The 21,605-nt window shown below is 46.9% G+C and overlaps 2 protein-coding genes across 5 annotated transcripts in view; one reads left to right on the top strand and one right to left on the bottom strand.

Annotated features, from left to right (window-relative positions):
- Positions 1–21,605, top strand: part of SYN3 (synapsin III) — a 443,491-nt gene that overhangs the window by 143,197 nt on the left and 278,689 nt on the right. For both annotated transcript variants that reach the window (XM_059081741.2, XM_067010054.1), the window contains exons 5-6: positions 5,124–5,280; positions 8,285–8,374. In XM_059081741.2, coding sequence (XP_058937724.1) covers positions 5,124–5,280; positions 8,285–8,374 — 247 coding nt within the window. The remainder of the gene's footprint in view (positions 1–5,123; positions 5,281–8,284; positions 8,375–21,605) is intronic.
- The window catches only part of TIMP3 (TIMP metallopeptidase inhibitor 3), a 78,753-nt gene that overhangs the window by 11,193 nt on the left and 45,955 nt on the right, over positions 1–21,605 (bottom strand). The window contains exons 3-5 of one of the 3 annotated variants that reach the window (XM_059081744.2): positions 16,084–16,195; positions 15,255–15,376; positions 10,257–14,156 (exon numbers count right to left, since the gene is read on the bottom strand). The exons of 1 other annotated variant lie outside the window; for it this stretch is intronic. In XM_059081744.2, coding sequence (XP_058937727.1) covers positions 13,959–14,156; positions 15,255–15,376; positions 16,084–16,195 — 432 coding nt within the window. In that variant the 3' untranslated portion in view covers positions 10,257–13,958. Of the gene's footprint in view, positions 1–10,256; positions 14,157–15,254; positions 15,377–16,083; positions 16,196–21,605 lie in introns of those variants that run through there. One more of the 3 variants, XM_067010060.1, reaches the window with a different exon arrangement.

Here is a 21,605-nt window from a genome sequence, read left to right as displayed (position 1 = left end):
CTTGCCACCACCTCATCAGACCTCATATTCCAGCCGTGCAACCAATTGCAAACTTTGCCCCTTCTTCCCAGTATCAGCCAGAGCAATAATGATGGGAAACGCCGGAACCAATTCAAACTAGTGTAGGCAAAAGAGAAACTTAATAGCTCACATAACTCAGAAGATAAAGATGGCTCTGGTGTCAGCAGACAGGCTTTTGTCTCCCTCCTTGTGGTGTTCCTAGTGGCACTTCTGGTACAGGTGGGATCCCTTCATGGAGCAGGAAAACGGTGTTCATCAGCCCCACGTGACATCACTCCAGCTTAGCTGGCCCCTCAGAATAGAATTACGACGGGCCCATTTTACATCAGCAACACAATCCTTAGACCAGTTAATGCCCAGGGAAATGTGGTTCTCTGGTTGGATTTTATCACGGAGTCTGTTTCCCTCCAAAAAGAAGACTACTGAGAAGATAAAACAAAGCCAGCACAGTCCATTACATCCCCCACTTCAGGGATTCGTTCATGCAGTCGCCGTGCCATTCCCTCTACCTGGAAACCTTTAAAACCCTGTCCACCTGACAAACCCCTGCTTTTCTTCCATGACCCAGCCAGCACACACTCGTCCATACCCACCCCAAACAGAGGGCCACCTTAGTGTTTCATACATGCCTCTGTTATTTCACTCACTCACTTTTTCTTTTGTTCTTTTAGCAAATCCTTATCCTTTAGCTTTGCACCCACGTCCTCTAGGACTGTGAGTTTCATGGAAGCAGGGATTGTGTCCCAGTCATCTCAGGATCTCCAGCCTCTACAGGGATGTTTGGTCCACTGTCAGGCCCAGAAGCTACTGACCGCATCCTTGGACGTTGGGGTGACATGCAGGATGTGGCTGTTCCCTGACTGGACAGAGAACCTTGGGTGCTGGGTATGGAGGGAGGAACTGAGTGCTGAAGTCACTAACTTTCCTGCTTTCCATGCAAACCCCTTATATCCAGGCTGTCTGGAAGGACACTGTGCGTTCTGTGCACCAACCAATGGCAGAATTTGAACTGTGACACATGCCTGGTTGGCTGTGATGCATTACACATGGAGAGTGTGTATTTCTCACATATTGTATCTGAGAATCTTAAGCAGTCATGGGGTCTGACTTTCATTCTCTGGGGTTAAAACCTTCTTGGTGATGCTAACATACCTCCAGGAACACAGGACTCATTACCTTGAAAAGCAACCCCCTGGTTATTAGGGGCCACATGTTATCTCCTGGCTAATTTGGCCATCAGTCCTAATTCTCTTCTCTAGGGCCACAAGGAAAGAGGTCACTCCTTTTTCCACTTCGTGTTCACTCATTCTTTCATGTGTACTGTGTACATGAATTCATTAACTTCATCATTCATTTAAAAATATTGATAAGGCCTATTTTGTCCAAGATGGGCAGGTCCCCTGTTCTCATTGAGCTGACATCTTTAGAGGGGAGAGACAGACAATAAACAACTTAACATATAAACAGGAGAAATACAGTTGTCATAAGAGGTGTGAAGAAAAGAAAATAGGGCAACATGAGGGTTGGGGAAAATTTCAATAGAGCGAACAGGACAGGTGTCTTTCAGGAAATGAATTTGAGCCAATGAGAGATAAGAATGAGGCACTCGCGAACAGTTTGGGAAAAGAGCATCCAGGTTGAGAATTAGAGGGAGGAGCAGTTGTCAGTGTGGTTTGGATGGAGGTGAGGGAGGGGATAAAGTAGAAATGAGGATGGAGAGATGGGCGGGGACCTTGTAGCCATGGCAAGGAGGTGAGGATCTGTCATCGGAAAGAGGGAAGACTTCTGAGGGTTTTGAGCATGGGGTTGATGTATAATTTTAAAAGAGCACTTGGAATATGGAAGCTTGAGGTAGATTCCCAAATCCTGGAAGACAAGTAGGAGGTGACCACTACTTTATTTCAAAGAGTAAGAAAGATCTGATTTAGAGGTGAGCTCTAGACAGCCTGGAAAGACAGCACCATAATACTTGGGGCTGGGGTCAGAGTATCCCAAGACAGGCCATCGGATACTCTTCTTGGAAAGTGGTCTGGGAAGGGCACCTCGTTTTTCCTAGATAGCCAGATTTCCCCCCCACCCCCAGGATGTGTTCTTCTTATGAGTTCTCCACAAACAGTGAAAAACTAGGAGGCTGCCCAGCACAAGACTTTATTTCCTCCTGGAGCAGAGTGAAGTTGCCCTAGTGAGGCACCAAGTGCGCTAGCACCATTGTCTGTGAGGGAAGCTACACTGCCAGGAAGAGGGGGCATCGTGCTGTCAGAACTGGGGCCCCGGAGGACCCTCGGAGCATCAAAGCAGAGAGAGAAATCAAAAGGAAAAGACTCAGGGGGAATGGAAAATGTTTCCATGTTTTCTTAAGATTCACAGCCATAAAAAAGAAGGCAAGGGCTTCCCTGGTGGAGCAGTGGTTGAGAGTCCGCCTGCCGATGCAGGGGACACAGGTTCGTGCCCCGGTCCGGAAGGGTCCCACATGCCGCGGAGCGGCTGGGCCCGTGAGCCATGGCCGCTGAGCCTGCGCGTCCGGAGCCTGTGCTCCACAAGGGGAGAGGCCACAGCAGTGAGAGGCCCACGTACCGGGAAAAAAATAAAATAAAAAAGAGGCAAGCAACTAGTAAAAACGTTACTGCGTGTGACAGATGAAGGGCAGCCTCCTAACACAGAGCTCACGTCAATGAGGAAACAGGGAGGCCCCTTTTTTTTTTTTAATGGGGAAAAATATGAGCAAACTTTTACAGAAAAGAAAATGCATATATGGTTAATAAAAGTACTCGATCTCACTAAAATCAGAAAAATGGGAACTAAAACAGCAGTGGGGTGCAGAGTATCTTTTGGGGGAAATGGTTTATAAATTGAAAAATGTATTTTTTAAAGACTGCTGTGCTGGTCAGCCTGCAGTGGGGAGTTTGCTGTCAGGTGCAGTGGTGCTGTGCACCTTTAAAAAGGGATACTATTTTGAGTGCCTTTGAAAAGTTCATACCCTTGAACCCAACGATCCCACTTCACGGACTGTATCTTAGGGAAATAGTTTTAGATGAAGAGGTTGATTTGTGTGCAAAGATGTGCATGTGTGAAATATTGGAAAGAGGCTACTTGATAATAATAGATGATTGGTTGGCTTAATATGGTATATCCATTTGGTGCACTATTATTAGGTAGCCATTAGAAATGATATTTTTTAAGATATTTTAGTAGGGAAAATACACTGCAATATGTGGAAAATAGCAAAATCATAATTAACAGAAAGCAGGAAGTCAATTATGAGTGTGAATGCATATTATATATATGAAAATAGGTTAGTGGATCATAATATACATGTAAGGAAACACATAGAAAGGTTATTAGAATTTTCTCTGAGTTGAGAATTACAGGTAATTTTGTTTACTTCTTTGTGTTTTCCAAGGGTGTTTTTTCTTTTTTTCCACAATGAACATATATTATTTTAAAAATCAGATAAATGTAGAAAATGGTTGTCTTATAAGTCAGTGCTCCCTTTGGTCCTCAGATCCCTGTGAGAGATACACACACCCCTTCATCCCGCCTTCCATCTCTGTTGCTGTAAGACACTGCAAAGTGGAGGGCAGAGAGCATAAGGAAAGCAGGGAAGTGGGTGAGACCTCCTGCTGTGCCATGGTTTTGCTGAGTGACCCGGGACATGTCACTGCCCGGCGACAGGGCTCAGTTTCCGCATCTGTAAAATGCACTGGTGGAACTGGTTCACCTCTAAGAATGTAACAGGACTGTAGGCATAGCAGGTTCCAAGCTTCTAGCCCAACACCAGCCCTAACCACAGTGACATCACTGACTGCTTCCGTGAGCAAATGCCACCCACACCCAGATGTCACCGTCCACGCGGCCGCCCTCGGGACGAGTTACAACTTAGCCGGGGAGACCCTTGCCCTTTCCTTTGGGAACAGGAGGTGATGTTTATATACATCATTCATTCTTTCAACACGTCCTTGTTTCGTGCCTGCTCTTGGGTGCCAGCCCCTGGGGGCAAGCACCATAAGGCCCAAGGTCAGAGTGATTCAAAAAGTGTCTTCCCTGGGGGCAAGTCTTTCCCTTTGAGAGTTATTTTAATTTATATTTGAATTATTTTAAAGAACTAAAGTTCATTTGAAGCTAAGTGTCTGACTCCAGATGAGCCAGATGGATCACACCATTTTAAGTGTAAACCACCTACCTACCGTGAGTCTGATTTTCTCGTGTGACTTAGAAATGAGGAATCCAGAAACAGGTGGATCGTTGGCAGTGTGAATAAAAGAATGTGTGAATCCACCTGGAGCCGTGTGACGGAGGGAAGAGCATGTGGACTTGGAGCCAGATGACCTGAGGTCAAACGTGGCTCTCCTGCTTCCCAGCTTTGTGACTTGGGGAAGTTCACAACTTCTCTGACCTGCAGCGTTCTCATCTGTAAGGTGGAGAAATAGTCCCAACCTTACCCAGCTTTGCTTGTGAGCATTAATCAGGATCTTATTTCCAGAGAGACCTGGCAAAGAGCCTGGCATGTTCTTGGCCAACACATCAGTACTCTTGCTGCTTTCCCGAGGTTGCTACCTGGAAGGGACAAGACACGTTGGAGATAACGAGAAGAAAACCATGTTGCGCCATCGCTGAGATCCAGGGTTGTGAGGCTACACAGACCTGCCCTGCCACTTACCTGCAGTGTGTCTTTTTGAGGAAGTGACCTGATCTTCCTGAGCCTGAGGGCGCTCCTCTGTAAGATGCAGTGGATGGAGCAATACCCACATCCCAGGGCAGTTGTGATGACTCAGTAACATGTGCACCCACCGTAGTGCCCAGTAAAGTCACAGTATATTCACTGAATTGTTTGATACATTTTTTTCCAATTGCAAATGAAATAGTTGTTCCATATAGAAAATTTAGAAAATGACCTTAAAAAGAAATAGAAGAAAGTATGAATTGTTTTCAGTCCTTTTACTTTGCAGTTGCCGTGTGTTTGCATCTGAGCTTCCTCATCCACACTCCCACACCCCATCTGCATTCTGAACTGAGGAGCTACCCCCAGCAGGCTGTGCCTTGTTGCCCTGATTGTTCCATCAATGAAAGGTATGTAACACTGCTGCCGGCCCCTCTCTTGGCAGATCCTTCAAGCCGGACTTCATCCTTGTCCGCCAGCATGCCTACAGCATGGCCCTGGGCGAAGACTACCGCAGCCTGGTCATCGGCCTCCAGTATGGAGGGCTGCCTGCCGTCAACTCCCTCTACTCTGTCTACAACTTCTGCAGCAAGCCCTGGGTGGTAGGTGCTGGGCCAGGCTGACCCGGAAGGAAGGGGGAGGTGTGGCTGGCCTCCCAGCCCTGAAGTGGACCCATTCCCCGGCATGGAGGCCCAGTAATAAAAGGAGTCTTTTTAAAGCAACTGAATAAACAACTTAGATCACAAACTCCTTCTTGTAATTATTACTTAATGATCTTCTATAGCATATTATGATACAGTGTTATGTTATAAGAATAGTAGTGGTAAGAGGGGGTACCCTACTGCTCTTATTAATATTTGAGCATGTCATCATTTTTGTTTAAAGGTCAGCACTGTTTGTTGAGCACTTACTTTGTACTAGAAAACTGTGCTGCCTGGTGCTCACACTGTTGCTATCATGTGAAGTGAGCATCATTACTCTATTTTGCAGAGAAGCAAGATCAGCTTTAGGGCCATTAAGGAACTCCCCAGGGTCATGGAGCCAGGGAGGGGTGAAACCCAAACTTGAAGTCATCTCTCTCCAATCCCTAGTGCTCGATTCCTCTCCCACTTTTATTCATTAGTTTCATATTCATTCATCTGATATGCCTTTCCATCCAAACGTTACCTGTAAGAGAGACTTTTCCTAAAATATCACACCATCACTCCCCAAATACTCTCAAATTTCTTACCCTGCTTTATTTTTTCCCCAAATACTTATCTCCACCTAGAATGATATATTTATTCATTCATCTGTATTATCCAGCTCCCCTACTTGAAATAATCTATTCATGCAACAAACAGAGCACCTACTATGTTCCAGGGACTGTTCTAAGTTCTAGGAACATGGCAGTGAGCAAATCAGACCAAAATCCCCTGGTCTTACATTGTAGTAGCAGGGGCACATGCAGTATGTTAATAGACATGCCACATATTTAATATGACATGATAAGTGTCAAGCGGAAAACAGAAAAGGGGAAGAGGGAATGTAGAGGTTGGGCGGTATGTAGGATGTGCTCTCTGAAGCTCTTAGCCATCTCATCTCTTCTTTTCTTGTCTCTCTGCATGGTCTCCTGGTGGTAGGGCAGTGGTTGAGAACATGGGCTCTGGGGCCAGACTGCCTAGGTCCAGGCTCCTCCATTTATGAGCTGATTAGCCTTGTGCAACTTGCTTGATCTCTCTGAGTTTATTTTCCATATTTGTAAAAGGATGATAAAAATAGGGCCCTCCTGGTAGGGTTATGAGTTAATAAATGTAAAGTACTTAGAATGGTGGGTGGCATTAAGTACATACTCAATAAATGGTAACAACTATTATTGTCCCTAGTATTAGGAACGAGGTCTCTGCAGAGCTGGCACTCAGTATTTATTGAATGCATACATGCGTTACTTTAATAGATATGGATAGTCTTTAACCACTGTCACCATGGCTTCGGTCTCCTTCTCATTCTTCCCTAACCAAGCTTTTAGGCCTGCAACATCCCAGAAAGGTCCTAGGTAGTATTAGTTCACCCTCCTTGTTTTCCCACATAGTCATGGTGATGGTAGCAACTACCATTTATTAGCGCTAACTGCACTCTGAGCCCTTCACGTGCATATTATATTGAATCCTGGAACCACCCTGATAGTAGGTATTTCTAATATCTCCATTGTACAGATGAGGAAACTGAGGCTCATGCAGCCAGTAGGAGGTAGTGAAGCTGGGCATCTCCAAAACTACTGCTTGATTATGGAATTACTCTCCTTCTCTGGACTTCAGTTTCCTTATCTGTAGAATGAGGGACCCTCCCATCATTTCCCATATTTCTGAGGTCCCTCAAGCCCACTAAACTGACACTGTGTTGCACCACAGCTGCAGGTTACAGCCCAAGAATCTACAGACCAATCCTGGCCTGATGCAGAAAGTTCCTAAGTTGCCTGTTCTTTCTTTGTGAGCTCTTAGCTCCTCTTCCAGCCATTGGGCATCCACGTTAGGCCTCACATTGCAGCATATTTCTTCTTCGTGATCAGCGTCTACCTTTCTCTTCCCTGCTTTTGTTCACCAGCAGCTCCCCTTTGCCTTCTGGGTGAATTCCCAGCTCTTTGTCTGGCCTCTGAGGCTCCTGGTGGTCTGTGCTGGATCACTCTCCAGCCTCCTCTCTCACTGTCCCTTGCACCCAAGGCCACAGCCACGGCAGCCACTGAGTGTCTCCAGCACACAGTTGTTTCACTGCATACCTGGAGTGCCCCCTTCCTTCTCTTATTGTCACATCTGCTCCAGGGAGTCATCCTCACCCCCACTCTGTCCCTCTTCCGGGTCCCATAACTCCCTCGCTTCTCTCCAGCAAGACATTATTATCCCAACCATCTGCCCACAGGCGGTCTTTCCTCTAGGCCTGGTCTACGTGTGCAGTGTGTTGCCCCAATATTAAGGCACAGTGCTGGGCACAGAATGAGCTCCCAGGGGTGCTGAGTAGGGTGGGTGACAGAGGAGACTATAAGTCTGAGGTCTGCTTTTCAGGAGCTTACCCACTAGCTCTGGAGACAGTAACTATCTCCATGGCAAAACTAGGAAGTGCTGAAGCAGGGAGAGCACGGTGTGGAAGGGATGCAGCTTGTGCTGTTGGAAATGAGTGGGGTTTCTAAAAGCAGAGAAAATACTTACTACTAACATAGCCAACATTCAGGTGTACCTATGGAGCAGGGCTTGCTTTTAATACACTGTATATTTAATCCTTACAACAATCCTGTCAGGTTGGATCTCTTGTTTTCTCCATTTACAAATGAGGAAACTGAAGCTCAGAAATCTGAAATGACTTTCAAGGCTACACAGCTAGTAAGTGGTAGAGGATTTGAACCCAGAGTCTACACCATAAACTACTACACAACTGCCTCTCAAAAAAGAAGGGCATTGCAGGCAGGGGACGTGGCATGAAGGTCAGCAGCTTGTGCTTGTGTAAAATGCTAAGAGTGTAGTAAATGCTTATGAAATGTGATTGAGCAGAACTTAGTGGACCTGGTGGGAATGAAGGGGTTGGTACATACTGGGTAACAACGGTTGACCAATGTTCTCTCATATTCCGCCCTAGTTCTCTCAGCTCATTAAGATCTTCCATTCCCTGGGTCCTGAGAAGTTCCCGCTTGTGGAGCAAACGTTCTTCCCCAACCATAAGCCAATGGTGAGTGCCCTTTTTTACTCTGCTTATTTTTGTGATATGGCATAAACACAGTTGTCCATGTACTTAGTCCATTTGAATGGAGGAGATGGGCTCAGGGGCTGCTCCCTGACCACCTAGGCTCTAAGGAAGAGCTGTGACATCCTATAGGAATACCTGGCTTTCCTAGGAGAAGGGTCTGGTCTCCAGGTAAAATTTCAGGCAGTAGTGCAAATGACAAAGATGGACAGCATTCCTTGGGACATTGGGAATTTTCAGCAAATCAGGGGACAACTTGAGCTGGCATATTGGAACCAAAGGTTGATAATAAAGGTGAAAGATGTTTCAAAGGTAGGATGTTACCTTGAACCCTTGAGCCCTGTGCAGGACCTGGTTTCTACTGTTATTTTAATAAAAGCAGTAATATTTTGTTTGCGTTGATCGTCAAAGGGCAGTTTCCTTGTGCATCCTCTTCACATTCCAACTTTTGAATATACTCAAGGTTGTCTCTGGGAAGTGGTTGGAGCTTCCCAGAGAATTCAGAATATGTGGGATAGCCTTCAATTTGGAATATGTGGGATAGCCTCCCATTTGGATGGTGGGAAAGATGAACATCTTTTTGGATGAGGTGGAGAGTTCTCCATCCTGTGGCCGGGAGAAGTTGGATCAAGAGTTCTGGGCAGCTGGAAGTAGCCCATGACATGCCTGCTTTCATGGTCGGTGGTCTTGTTAAACTGGTCAGAGGAATGCAGGGCCATGGCCCCATGCATGCCTTGCAAGGAATGTGAGTCTTGGGGAACAAGATAGTTAATAGGGTATTCAGTAATCTCAGCTGAGGATGATGCCCTGCTTGTAGAATCCCAAGCTTAGGCTGCTGAGCTTGACAATCCTGTTTGGAGACACTGATAGGTGTCTCCAGGTGGGGGACAGTCTAACCAGGCAGAAACATTTCTCATTGATTATCTTTCCCTTATATCTGATGCAGTGAGAGGAGTCATAGAGTCCAGGATGTGCTGGTTGGAATAACAAGGGCATGTGCAACCCAGCCTATTCCAACTAAGTAAGAACACCATGGAGAAAATTGAGGGTTTATCCTCAAACCAGTCTGAGTTTGAATCCCAGTTCTGCCTACTTACTAGGTCTCGGGTCTCTGTGAGCCTCAGCTTCCTCAGCCAAAACCCATGGATGACAGTAGAACTACCTCACTGGGTTGTTGAGATTTAATGTGATCATGTGTATAGGGTGCTGTGCTTGGCATATGATAGGTGCTCAAAATAGAGTAGCTTTAAAATAGGGGCAAAGCCATACCCTGGAACACTGTCAACAATGGGTTGAAAGTTAGGTGAGGAGTCTGCAGCCAACCCAGCCCACTGAGGGTGACAGGCCCAGCTGTAAGTTCTGGGAGGCGTAGGCTCGCTGTAGTGAGTTCCTGGCATTCCCAACTGGGCCAAGCTGTACTCGGAATTTCAGGCAGGTATTTGGCATCAAGGACTGCTGTTTGAGCCTCCCCCTCCCACTTCTACCAGGTTGAGATTCTTAGGAAGATTCTTCCCACCAGGGAAGACCAAGTCAGGGTCCCAGTCTGGGAATACCTGTACCACTCATAGGCAATTAGATATTGATCCAGATTCCATAGAACTAGGGAGAACCCTGGCCATAGAATCAGGGAGCAAGATCAGGGCTGGATTAGCAGCCAGGAGGAAATCTAGGATGCTGCTCCTGAAAATGCACCTGACTGGGGCAAGGGCTGGGGCAGGGTGGGTCCACGCTGTAGAAGTGAGTGGAGGGAGGGGGGTGTGCACAGGTGAGGAGCCAAAGCAGGCAGGACCTGGCTTCCAACGCCCTCTGTGATCCCTGTAACCCACAATGGCAGTCAGGACACAAGGAGACAAGAGACTCTATCAGGTGGGTGATAGAAATAAAACCACTTTACTGTTTAGAATAAAGGACACACTATAAAAAGTGAACATTATGCAACATTACAAGACAATATACATTCACGGCATATAAAATTCATAAATAACATGGAGGAAAACTGTAAACAGTGCTACAAAATTTAGCAACAAATACATTCCTTCCAGACAGGGTTTTCTCTGGTTGGTTTCTCTCCATCACTTCTGGGTCTCAGGACAGCAGACCGGCTAAGGAGGAAGGTGGGGGTCATGGGAGAATTTACGAAGCCCCTCCCCTTGGAGCATGAGCCCTCCTCGTGTCTCCCAAGAGCCAGTTTGGAAGCTGTTGATATCTGTCTCCCCAACCCTCCCCCATTTTGTTTTGCTTCTGCTGTCAGAATTTAAGTGTTTTTCTTGTGTAAAACTATTTTAGTGATATTTTTAACTTTAGCAGCCAGGAGCCAAACACTTGAGTGTCATTTTTGGTTAATCCATATTGATGATCATTGAGCATATGATGACGGGCAGAGGCAGGGGAGGGTATCGTCTCCTGGGGACCACAGTTCCTATGAGACAGCTGTTCCAAAAAGTCATTTATTGCTCAAGAACCATGGTATGAAAAATGGTGCTCGTGGGCCGTAGCTTGATTGCCATGATGTAGGGTCTAGGGCTGGGTAAGGCTAAAGCACAGGAGTCTCCCAGTATTATCTACCCTGGCCAGATGGAGTACTGGCCTGAAAGGTGAGAACCTGGGTGTGGTGCTTCTGGATAGGGAGACAGAAGAGATGGCCAGAGGAGGCCAAGAGAGCTTGGAATCACAGGTCCCATGGCCCTGGATTTTTAGGAGAAATCGTGGCTTCCCGATGGGGTGGACAAACGGACTAGAGGGCGAAAGGAATGGGAATGACCAGCAGATTGCCCAGGGCCAGGTGCCTCAGAGCAAGGATGTGAATGTACTTGCTATTTTTCCTCTCCTCCCTCCTTGTCCAGAAAACCACTAGGATGCCTATTGGGAGGAGTCTGGAGGAGTCTCTAGTGCCAGTTTCTTGTAGTTTCCCCAATTCGCCGGTCTAGCTGCCTGCACAGTAGAAGTATTTACCCTCCGTTCCACTGTAGAATTTGATTCAGGAAAATGGCGGCGTGTGGGTTTTGTTTTTTTTTCTTTTTCCTCTTAAACACAATGTACACATATTACAGCCTACACATGACATAAGATTTAGCAAAATAAAATGTTCACGATATGAATGAAATACAGAAGTGTCTCAGCTACATAAATGACTTTAAATTATACAGTAAGTGAACAGGTGAAATAAACAAAGCTATAGCTTATAGAAAGCTCAAAAACCGCCCTCTGACATCACTCTGCAAAGGACCCTTCTTTGCTCAGGACCTGCTATTTTGCTTGCCAGGGCCTGGCAGATGGGACTGTGGTTCCACCAACTTTTCAGAGGGAAACTTCAGGTGACTCATGCTCAGGCCTCACCTCAAGCCCCTCCTTGTGTGAGTGGACATGACCCCACCAGGGACCAAGAATAGCCAGATGCCTCATGGAGGTCACACTGATGCCCAGTTGTGGGAGGGCACTTGTGCAGGTTGGGTTAGGAGTTCCACCTTGTAGGACTTTGAGGTTCATATAAAGAAAATCTTAAAACACCAAGTCTGGGGCTCACCCCTTAAAAACCACTGGCCTGCTGACCTCAGCTTCTCCTGCTCACGCTGCCCCATTGAGAGAGCAAAGCCTGCCCTCCCCGCCCCCCCGTTTCCTGTATGCCAAATGTCACAACCACAAGGTGAAAGGTAGTCAATGAAATCAATCCCAAGGAAACGGATGCCTGTACTGCCTTCCCGCACTTGGGTCCTGCCAAACACACTTTGCCTGGGCGTTTGCGTTTGTGTGCGAGACACTACAATGTATTGTCTGCTTCTTTTTTTTTTCTCCTGTTTCAGTTGGCAGCTCTGTTTCCTAAAGTGGAATGAACTGAAGATACAAATACTAATACAGGATAAATACCCATAATCTGAAAAAAGAGACAGAGCAATCATGTTAAATGTAACCATCCTACCATCCCCAATTCTGTAAAATATACATTATCACCTACTCTTGGCATCTCACCTTCAACACTAAAACTTAAAATAATTTTATTTAATCAGAGAATTTATATTATAGTTTTATTTCAAAAAACACAACAAAAACCCTACAGCTGATTGCAGAGTAAGGCTTTCCCAATGACCACCAATTTTAACTTTATGAGGTGAGGACCTCAGGAGGTGGTATTCATCCACCAGTAAGCTGGAGGAAGAGGAGCAAGTTGTCCCCAAACCCAGGAAAGGTGGCCATCTAGCCAAGGCAGGACACTGCAGCTTTCCTTCCTGTGCCCAGGCCCCTGACCCACATGAACTCTCATCTCCCATCTGAGCCAAGCCAGTAAGGCAGTTAAACGAAGGCCCCAACATGAAGCAGGAGAAAAGGAGAGGGACAGAGGTCAGATGACCCCAATTAGAGGGATGCTGAGGGTGCTCAGAATTTCAAATTTTAATTAAAATGGAAAAAAAAAAGGTCAACTTGGAATGTCATGATTTTCTTTAAACAAGCAACAACAACAAAATAGAAGAGATTAAACTATTGGCGTATTTAACAGCATTGAACAGAATTCTGTGTCCTGTAAAAAATTAGCTTATGTCCCCATGTGGGTATATGCAAATGTGTATGCAAACACATCCCCCTAGGTGAGATAAATGCTACTTTGGAAATAGTATTCTCTACCCAAATCTACTGGTCCTATATCTGTGGATAGTGTACTGTGTTTGTATCTCTCCAATTTACATAAAGGCAAGCTCCTGGCCAAATCTACTAAAGAGTTTTCCAGGAGGAAATCTTGTGGGAGGCGGGGAGAGGAAAGACATTCATCTCAGTCTTTCACCTGAGCTTTTGTCCAAGGCAGGCAAATTGCCTCCTGACCTCAGGCAGATGTTTAAGTCTTCACCAACTAAGAAAGTTCTGTTATTCTGGCCTGGCTGGTTGCTCCAGACTCAGAAACATCTGGTCAACCCAAGCATCGTTGGGCTGGGGAATCGTGTGTGTACTGCATCATCCAGACCCTCTTGCAGTTTCTTCCTCCCCTCCCTCACTCTCACGTGCAGACACAGACAGACATAGTCTGGTGGGGACATGCAGTAGCATCTCCTTGGTGTATAAGATCTTCTGCGTACCTTGAGTCTATCTGCTTGCTGCCCTTGACTGATTTGAAACAGTTGGCTTTTCAGCAGCTTCATTGTCTGTGTCCTTTATGTACTGGGGAAGGGGAAGAGAAGGGCAAAGGGAGGAGGGTCTGGGAGATGGTGAGATGGGGAAGAAGAAAGAGGGGTAGGTATTACAATGCCCCAATTGGGTAGTTTTTCAATTTTTGTTTTCCTAAAAAAATATAGATTATATCATCACAAAGAAGAACATACATTCCTCATTCTTTCCGGCATGGCACCAAAACTTTCCAAGTGGAAATGGGTGATGTCAAAACCAAAAAGAAAGGGAAGGGTGGAGCCAGGAGGATGGTTCCAAATAAACTCCATATGACAGCATAGATTTTCCTTTAAGTGTTCGAAGTGCTAAATTTGCAAGAAAACAGGCACTAATTTCATTGTCATCATCTGGGAAGAGTTAGTGTCCAAGGGAAGCTCAGTGGGAAGGGAGGGAAGTGAGGTGGGGCAGGGTCTGGCACTCAGGGGTCTGTGGCATTGATGATGCTTTTGTCCGGGGGGGCCCATCCTCGGTACCAGCTGCAGTAGCCACCCTTCTGCCGGATGCAGGCATAGTGTTTGGACTGGTAGCCAGGGTAGCCAAAATTGGAGAGCATGTCGGTCCAGAGACACTCGTTCTTGGAGGTCACAAAGCAAGGCAGGTAGTAGCAGGATTTGATCTGCAGTGAGATAACAACCAAAGGTTGGTGGAGCCTGCTGTGGTGGACCTAGGCCTGATGCTTGCCCGAGTCTGGATTCAGAACTTGGGACCACTGCAGGTGGAGCCCAGCCACATCACTCCCTTAGTGAAAATAATATAAATAACACTCGCCAATACTTATTGAGTACCTACTGTGTACCAGACATTCTGCTAAGTGCTTCTATATTATTCTCTTTAATTCTCATAACAGATTTATCTCCCTTTTACAAATAATAGAGCCTCAGAGAGGTTAAGTAACTTGCCCCAGGTCACACAGCCAGAAAGTGGTAGAATTAGACATTTGGGAGTGATTTCCCTCTCAAATGGTAACAGGCAAAGGCGGGAGCTCTCAGCTGTCATGGGGGATTGAGAAATTAGAAAGATTAAAGCATACACTGTCCAGCTGCCCTAGGCTAGAAATGAGACTTAGTGAGCTGTGTGACTTAGGGCTAGCTACTTAAGCTCTCTGGGCCTCTGTTTCCTCCTCTGCAAAATGGGGACAATTAAAACTGTACTAGTCATAATCACTATTGTCCCATTTTGCAGAGTTGTGAGAATTAACTGAGAGAATGGCCTAACTGCCTCCCACAGCAGCAAGGCTGTGTGCCCTAACCCTGCGCTGAGGTCTAGGAGTTGGGCCAGGTTGAAGAGTGACCCTCTGCAGCAAGTGGTATCGGCAGTCCTGCACCAGCTTGCCCACCTGGGGCGGGGGCCACCAGTGAGTCAGCCGCCTAGGTGAGCCCACTTGGGGCTGCTGGGCAGGACCTGGCAACGTAAAGATCCTGTACCTGCCACAACCTTGAGCCAAGGGAGGGGCCAAGGATGCTGAAGAGCCCTCATGCCCAGCAGCTGCCAAGTGGGCAGCACAGATTACAGCAGAAAGGCATTCTTTCCTCACCTTCTTCACTGCTCAGCCTGGTGCAACATTCCTCACCACTCCTTCTTGGACCTGCCCCTCTGCTCAGGCCTGACATGCACACCCTTCCCAGCCTCACGGCCCAGTGCCCAGTACTGTGGGAGCTGATGTTTCTGGGGCTGCGAGCCAGCACCTCCCCTGCCTGCTCTCCCTGGTGCTTACCTTGCAATTACAACCCAGATGATATCGATAGTTCAACCCCTTGCGCTGGGAGAGGGTGAGCTGGTCCCACCTCTCCACGAAGTTACACAGTCCTGTGTACATCTTGCCATCATAGACACGGCCTAGAGGAGGAGAGGGACAAGAAGCGTGGGGGGGGTGGTTTTGTCCAAAACCCAGCCAGAAGAGGAAGAATACATGTCTACTGAGTAACCCCCTTAGGCCAGGAACTGTGCTACGTACTCTTCAGTCCCATGGTTTTATTTCATCCTCCCCAACACCTTTTAGGATGAGTTGTATTCCCATTTTCCAAATGCAGAAAATTAAGTTCAGAGAGGTTAAGCGATTTGCAGAAGGTCCCAAACCCAGTAAGCACTGGAGCTGGGGCCAGAGACCAATTATTCTCTTCCTGTGTCAATGGCTTTTTGATCTTGCTTTTGTTTTTTCCTTTCTACGTTGACTGCCTAAAGGTGGATAACTTTCAAAGACAGACCTAATAGGTTGTCCTAAGATGTGGAGAGCAATAGGTACTAGCAATTTCTTTTCATTTACAGTAAAGCTGAGAAATTGCAAAACCAGGCAAAACTAGGTTTCCTCCCCAGAGTCAGTGGTGGAGCAGAGACTAAAATCCAGCCTCACTGTAGGAACTTCAGGCTCCCACCACTGGTCAAGCAAGGTGGACTCAACATTAAGATACTCCTTATAATTCAGTGGGCTCTTCGCCAAAGTCCTGAGAACACTTCTGGGTCTACCATTCCTTCTCCATCCTCTAAAGTGAAGGAACAGTGGACCTTGGCCAAACCCTGGCCTGGGTGCTGGAGTTGGCCATTACCTGTCAGCAGGTACTGGTACTTGTTGACCTCTAGCTTAAGGCCACAGAGACTTTCGGAAGCTTCTGTGTGGATGTACTGCACGTGGGGCATCTTGGTGAAGCCTCGGTACATCTGTGGGCAGAAGGAATGCAGTGAGAGGGGCCAAGGCTTGGAGCGCGCGCTGTCATTTGGGCCGGGGCTCGGATTCCCCTCAGAGGCCACTGTGTGGCTGTCACTGACCGTCACTGACCTACCTTCCCCAGGGTCTTCACTTCGGAGACGAGGCCACCTGCTCCTCTCTTGTCTGAGCCATGGGTGCTGCCTTCCCCGAGAAACCTTCCCATCCAGCCAGTCGCACCTCCCATTCCATTTTACAGATGAGGAGCCTGAGGCCCAGGCAGATTAAGTGGCTTGTCTAAGGCCACACGGTTGGCGAATAGCAGAGGTAGGCATCCAAGCAGGGGAATCTGCTCTTAACCATCATCCTATGCTGTCTCCCAATGCAGCCTCGCAAGTTCATGGCTAAGGGCCTCTGATGCAGGAAGATGCCATTTATAGCTGTCGTCCCTCCTTTGTCAGCATGTGCTCAGAGCCACTGGTGTGAATGTCACAAAGGCTGAACCCACTTGGTGATTCCAGGTCAAGTCCATGAGCATTATGAGGGCCTGGATCTGTTGAGACGACTGCTAACCATGTGAGCTGGTGGAGGTGGGAGGGGGCACCGAGGTGTTGCCCAATCCCATTATCCCCCAGTTCTCAGAGTACACAGGCCCTGGATGGCTGGTGGTCTCTAGGCTTATCCCAAGCGTTTCCAATAAGACAACGGCTCTATTTTAGTTCCTGGCATGCATAAGTAACTTACTAATGGTAATAAAAAGCCAGACATCACCTCATTGGTGTCTCATCTAAGTGCCTCCCATTCAGTCTAATGGGCTGTTTTTCTTTCTCCCCATCTTCTTTTAAGTGGAGACTGGCTGGCGGGGGTAGGTGGTCTATGAGGCCCTCTGCCATCACAAAGGGTCTCTTGGACCGACAGGGTTTGGGAGCCTCTGCCTTTTTAAGGGGAGTACTGTTCTAGTTGTGTGCAACCATCGGTGCAGGTGCTTTTAGTTTACCTGGCCTCCCTTCTTAACCCTCTTTTCCCGGGAGGCTCTCCAGATGAACGAGGAAATGCAGCCAAGAGCAGCGAGCAGTGCTGTCCTCTCAGTTTTCAGCTGTGCTGTCGGGGAGCACGGGCGTGTCACATCCTACCCCCCACTTCCTCAGTGATGGATGGTGCCTCTCTGGCTTTAACAGGAACCATGCTTAAGGGTGCTGCTGTGTGCATGGCATCAAGTGTGGCCTCGGGAGAACGTCCCCTGCACTCACTCCCAGGCCCAACAACTTCTCATTTTGGTGTGGATGACCCTTGACTTTTTGGCAAGTGTTTCAACAAGGTACTCTCTCTAGGTCTTTCAGGCCAGCCTATTGGAGCCTCAGTTTATTCCATGTTGGTCTGTCCCCTGTATCTCTTTTCTGCTTTATGGGTAAGAATCAAGCCCCTGCCCAGTAAGAACTCAACTTGTTGAAATCAGCTTGGCATCGTTGCTACTTTTGAATTGAAGAACCCTTTATTTTAACATGGTTTCTAGCACGTGCATGTGGAGCCAAAATCTTAACACATTATAAATGACTGAGTCTGACAAATACAGAGCCGCCTTTCAGGGTCAATTCTGAAAATAACAATATGGTAAATGTATGGTAAAGGCAGCTTTTACTCATTTTGTTGTCTTTTCTTTATAATAATCCAGCTTGATCTAAATATTGATCCTAAAGTATTATTAGGTCTGTAGTCATAGAGACCTAGAAATGGTTTGACAAACTTAGGAGGGTTATAACAGTTTATAATGTCCTGAAATGAGGGAATCTGAGAATCTCAGAATTAGAGAGGGTGTTAATCTAATCCAGCCAATGCAATGGAAGATTAATGGTAAACTCGGGTTCTGTGGACAGACAGCCAGCGTCTGCATCTTGTCTCTGCTACTTATTAGCCTCTTGGAAAGTTACGTACCATCTTTGGGCCTCAGTTTCTTCATCTGTAAATTGGGGCAAAGCAATTACTTCAAATGGTGTTTTTGAGAATGAAATGCCTTAGAATAGCCCTTGGCATACCTTTAGTAAAAATTAGTTTAAAGCCAGTTATACTAAAGTTCGTAATGGGCAGAGGGGGGAAGGGCTTGCTCCTCTTCTTCCTACAGGATGCCTTGCCCAGCCACATCGCTTAGTGCACATAGTTAAAGCCGGTTTCAGACGCAGACAGGTTGCTCTTTTCCCCCAGCTTTACTGAGGTATGATCGACAGATAAAAAGTGTATCAGTGTAAGGGGAGGTTTTGATATATGTATACATTTGATGACCACAATGAAGCTAGTTAACACATCCATCCTCTCATATAGTTACCTTTTTATGTGTGAGAACACAACATGTACTCTGTTAGCAACTTTCTAGTATGTAGTACAGTGTAGGTAACCATAGTCCCCATGCTGTCCACTAGCTCCCCAGAACTTACGCATCCTGCAGTACTAAAAATTTGTGGCCTTTCACCAACATCTCCGCATTTCCCCCACCTCCTAGACACTGGTAACCACCATTCTACTCTCTGCTTCTAAGAATTCGACATTTTTAGATTCCACAAATATATGAGATCATGCATTATTTTTCTTTCTGTGTCTGGCTTATTATGCTTAGCATAATGTCCTCCAGGTTCATCTTTGTTGTCATAAATGACAAGATTTCCTTTTTTAAGGCTGAATAATATTCTATTATAATATTTAATTGCAATATTGTATATACACCACATTGGACTCTACAAGCCTCTGGGCTTGGCTTCGCTTTGTGATAGTATCTACACGAAGTTCTAAGAAGTTAACTTCACTTGGGGTGAAGGGACAGATAACGTGGGAAAGAAATTTCTGAGTTTGGGGAGTTTTACCTATTTCTTATGGAATGTCTCGTCTTTATACTTGCAGCATGAACAGTCACCACTATGTCAGATATTTCTGGCATGCCTACAGAAGATCAGCACTGTGCTGGATACTGCTTTATATCATAAACTCATTTAAACTCAAAACTGATTTTATAAGCATCCGAGTTTCAGAGACATTAGATACCTGACTGAGGTACCAAGTACATGGATTTTCTCTCACAGAATGGGCTGTCTATCTGGGGTGGCAGAGCACACAAAAACAGAGTCACAGGCTTTTGGAGGAGGAGAACAGTTCCCCATAGGCTGGGGCGGTCAGAGAGGCTTCCAGCTGGAGCTTCAAAGGCGAGGCCCTGCTATTAATCATTTGATTAGACAAAGGCTTGAAGGAAGGAAGTCACCGGGGACCAAGCATTCCGATTGTCCAGCAGATCTGTCCTGCCCAGAGTCAGGACATGCACAGCACATGACCAGCGGGCCTCCCCATGGGCCTTTCCCAAGACCAGCTGGGACATAATGTCCCCCACGTGCTGTCCCCTGCAGCCAGCCTGAGAGCATGTCTCCATGGCATAAACTATAGCTACAGGCAAAGCAGATGCTTTCTCATGGTCCTGATAAAAGATCCCCAAAGATTAGAACATCCAATTCTGGAAACTTCTACCTTTGTACCACAGCCCAGCACCTCAGCCCCAGCGAATCTCCATGTTTGGGTTTGCAATAAGCTCCCTCAACATTCTAACACCCTTCCCCCACCCCCAAACACACCTGTGGGTCACTGCACACTCAAGAGATGCCTGAGAGGAGGACCAGAGGCTCTGGAATTAGCATATGGAGAGGGTCTGCCTGCCTTTCATCTGGTGAGAAGTTTTGGGGGGAGGGGGTGGGAACTCCGAGAGAGAAGAGAGGTCAGACAGAGCAGCTCCAATTCTCACGTTTTCCCCCATTCCTTTAGTCCTGCTCTAAGGGAGTCCTTGCTTTCCCCAGCTGACTCTCTGGGGTAGACTCTAATCCTCTAGAACAAAGCGCCCAGGGACCAGTGCCAAAACTCCTGCAGGCTCCCCTCTCTGGCCTCTCCCCCTTCCCTCCTACAAAGATATTTTTCCATACACCCTTTGCAAGTCAAGAGCTACACTGCTGGATGACAAATCCACAAACCCAAGTTAACCTCCTTTTGTTCCCTAGGGGAACTAGATACAAATGGAGTGGGGTGGGGGGCCAGAAGTGGGTGGGAATGGTGAATCAGCCTGCTGCTCCACTGCTCTGCAGTCTCCCTGTAGGCAAAACCTCTAATTTCGCTCTAGTTCGCCACTCTCTACCTATACAATCTTGACGGTTGTTTAACCTTTCCAAATCTCACCTGTAAAATAAAGGATAATGTGTATCTGTTTCACAGGGTTGTTGTGAGAATTGATCCCCGCATCATTATAACAATTATCTTTGTATCCTCAGCTCAAAAAAGCACAGTGCGAAGCACAGAGAGCATGGGGAGGAGGGAGAGAAGGACGGACATGAGGGAGGGAGGGAGGGTGACTGAACAGCCTACTCCGGCTCCCATGTCTCGCACTTTCCTGGATTAGCAGACTGGTACCTGGAGACCAGCAGAATCCAGTGGCCTCTCTGGATAGAAGGGCAATGACCAGTTCTATAGGTTATCTAATGTTGGGCTGGTAGCAGGGCAGAGTTAATAAAACCTACTAGATAGTGGCTGATGATCAAAGTAAGATGGCAGGGAGATTTTGGGAGTCACTGTAAAGAGCACACAGGATTGGGAAAGAACCCTGACACCTCAGCTTGGGAACCAGATCTAGCTTTAATTAAATATGTGATTCTGGACAACTCATTTCCCTTTGAGCCTCTGTCACAAGTAAAACAAGGGATTTTACTTTCTAATGCCCAGCGCTCTGATCCATGGACCTGGGTGAAAGATGGTGAATGGACAACAAAAGACCAGCGTCTTGGGACTGGGTTTGTGTGTGCTCTGAAGTGGATGGGTGAGCAAATGTTATTTGGCCTCTGAACACTGCTCAGAGGCTGTTCCCAGTGAGGAGGGAATGGGACATTCTGCCCACAGCAAGGGCCTCTGGTCACCCTGGCATCCAGGCCTTGAAGGAAGGAGAGAAGCTAGGCAAACTTCGGAACCACTGCCCCCAGCCTCTTCCCCTCCCAGCTCTCTGCTGACCATAGTGCGTCTCACAATGTGAAGGATTATTCCAGAGCAGGCAGGGAATGCATCTCCTGAACCTCTGCTTTTGTCTAATATGCTTTTGCATTTGCTTGCCAGCTGCCAGGGGTTGCACAGTGGGTTTTCTGGGTTGTTATTGCTCTTGTTGGTCCCCTCTCCACCCACTCTTCTCTCCCCATGGCCATCTGAAGACATAAGCTGGTCCCATGACCAAGCTTGGGCAGCCAAGGGCAGCTGGCCAGGGCTGACTCTGGACATTACATAACCAGAATGCTGTGGATGTTTCCAAAATTGAATCCAAAGCAACAGGTTCCACAAACTCGGTACATCTAACCTCAGGCCTCAGGATGCAGGAATTATGAGGCCTGGAGGTCTGCCTCTGAGATGGTTGGTTACCAC

Source organism: Kogia breviceps, chromosome 12 (genome assembly GCF_026419965.1).
Source record: "Kogia breviceps isolate mKogBre1 chromosome 12, mKogBre1 haplotype 1, whole genome shotgun sequence".
Lineage (NCBI taxonomy): Eukaryota > Metazoa > Chordata > Mammalia > Artiodactyla > Physeteridae > Kogia > Kogia breviceps.
This window is presented reverse-complemented; position numbering and strand designations above follow the sequence as displayed.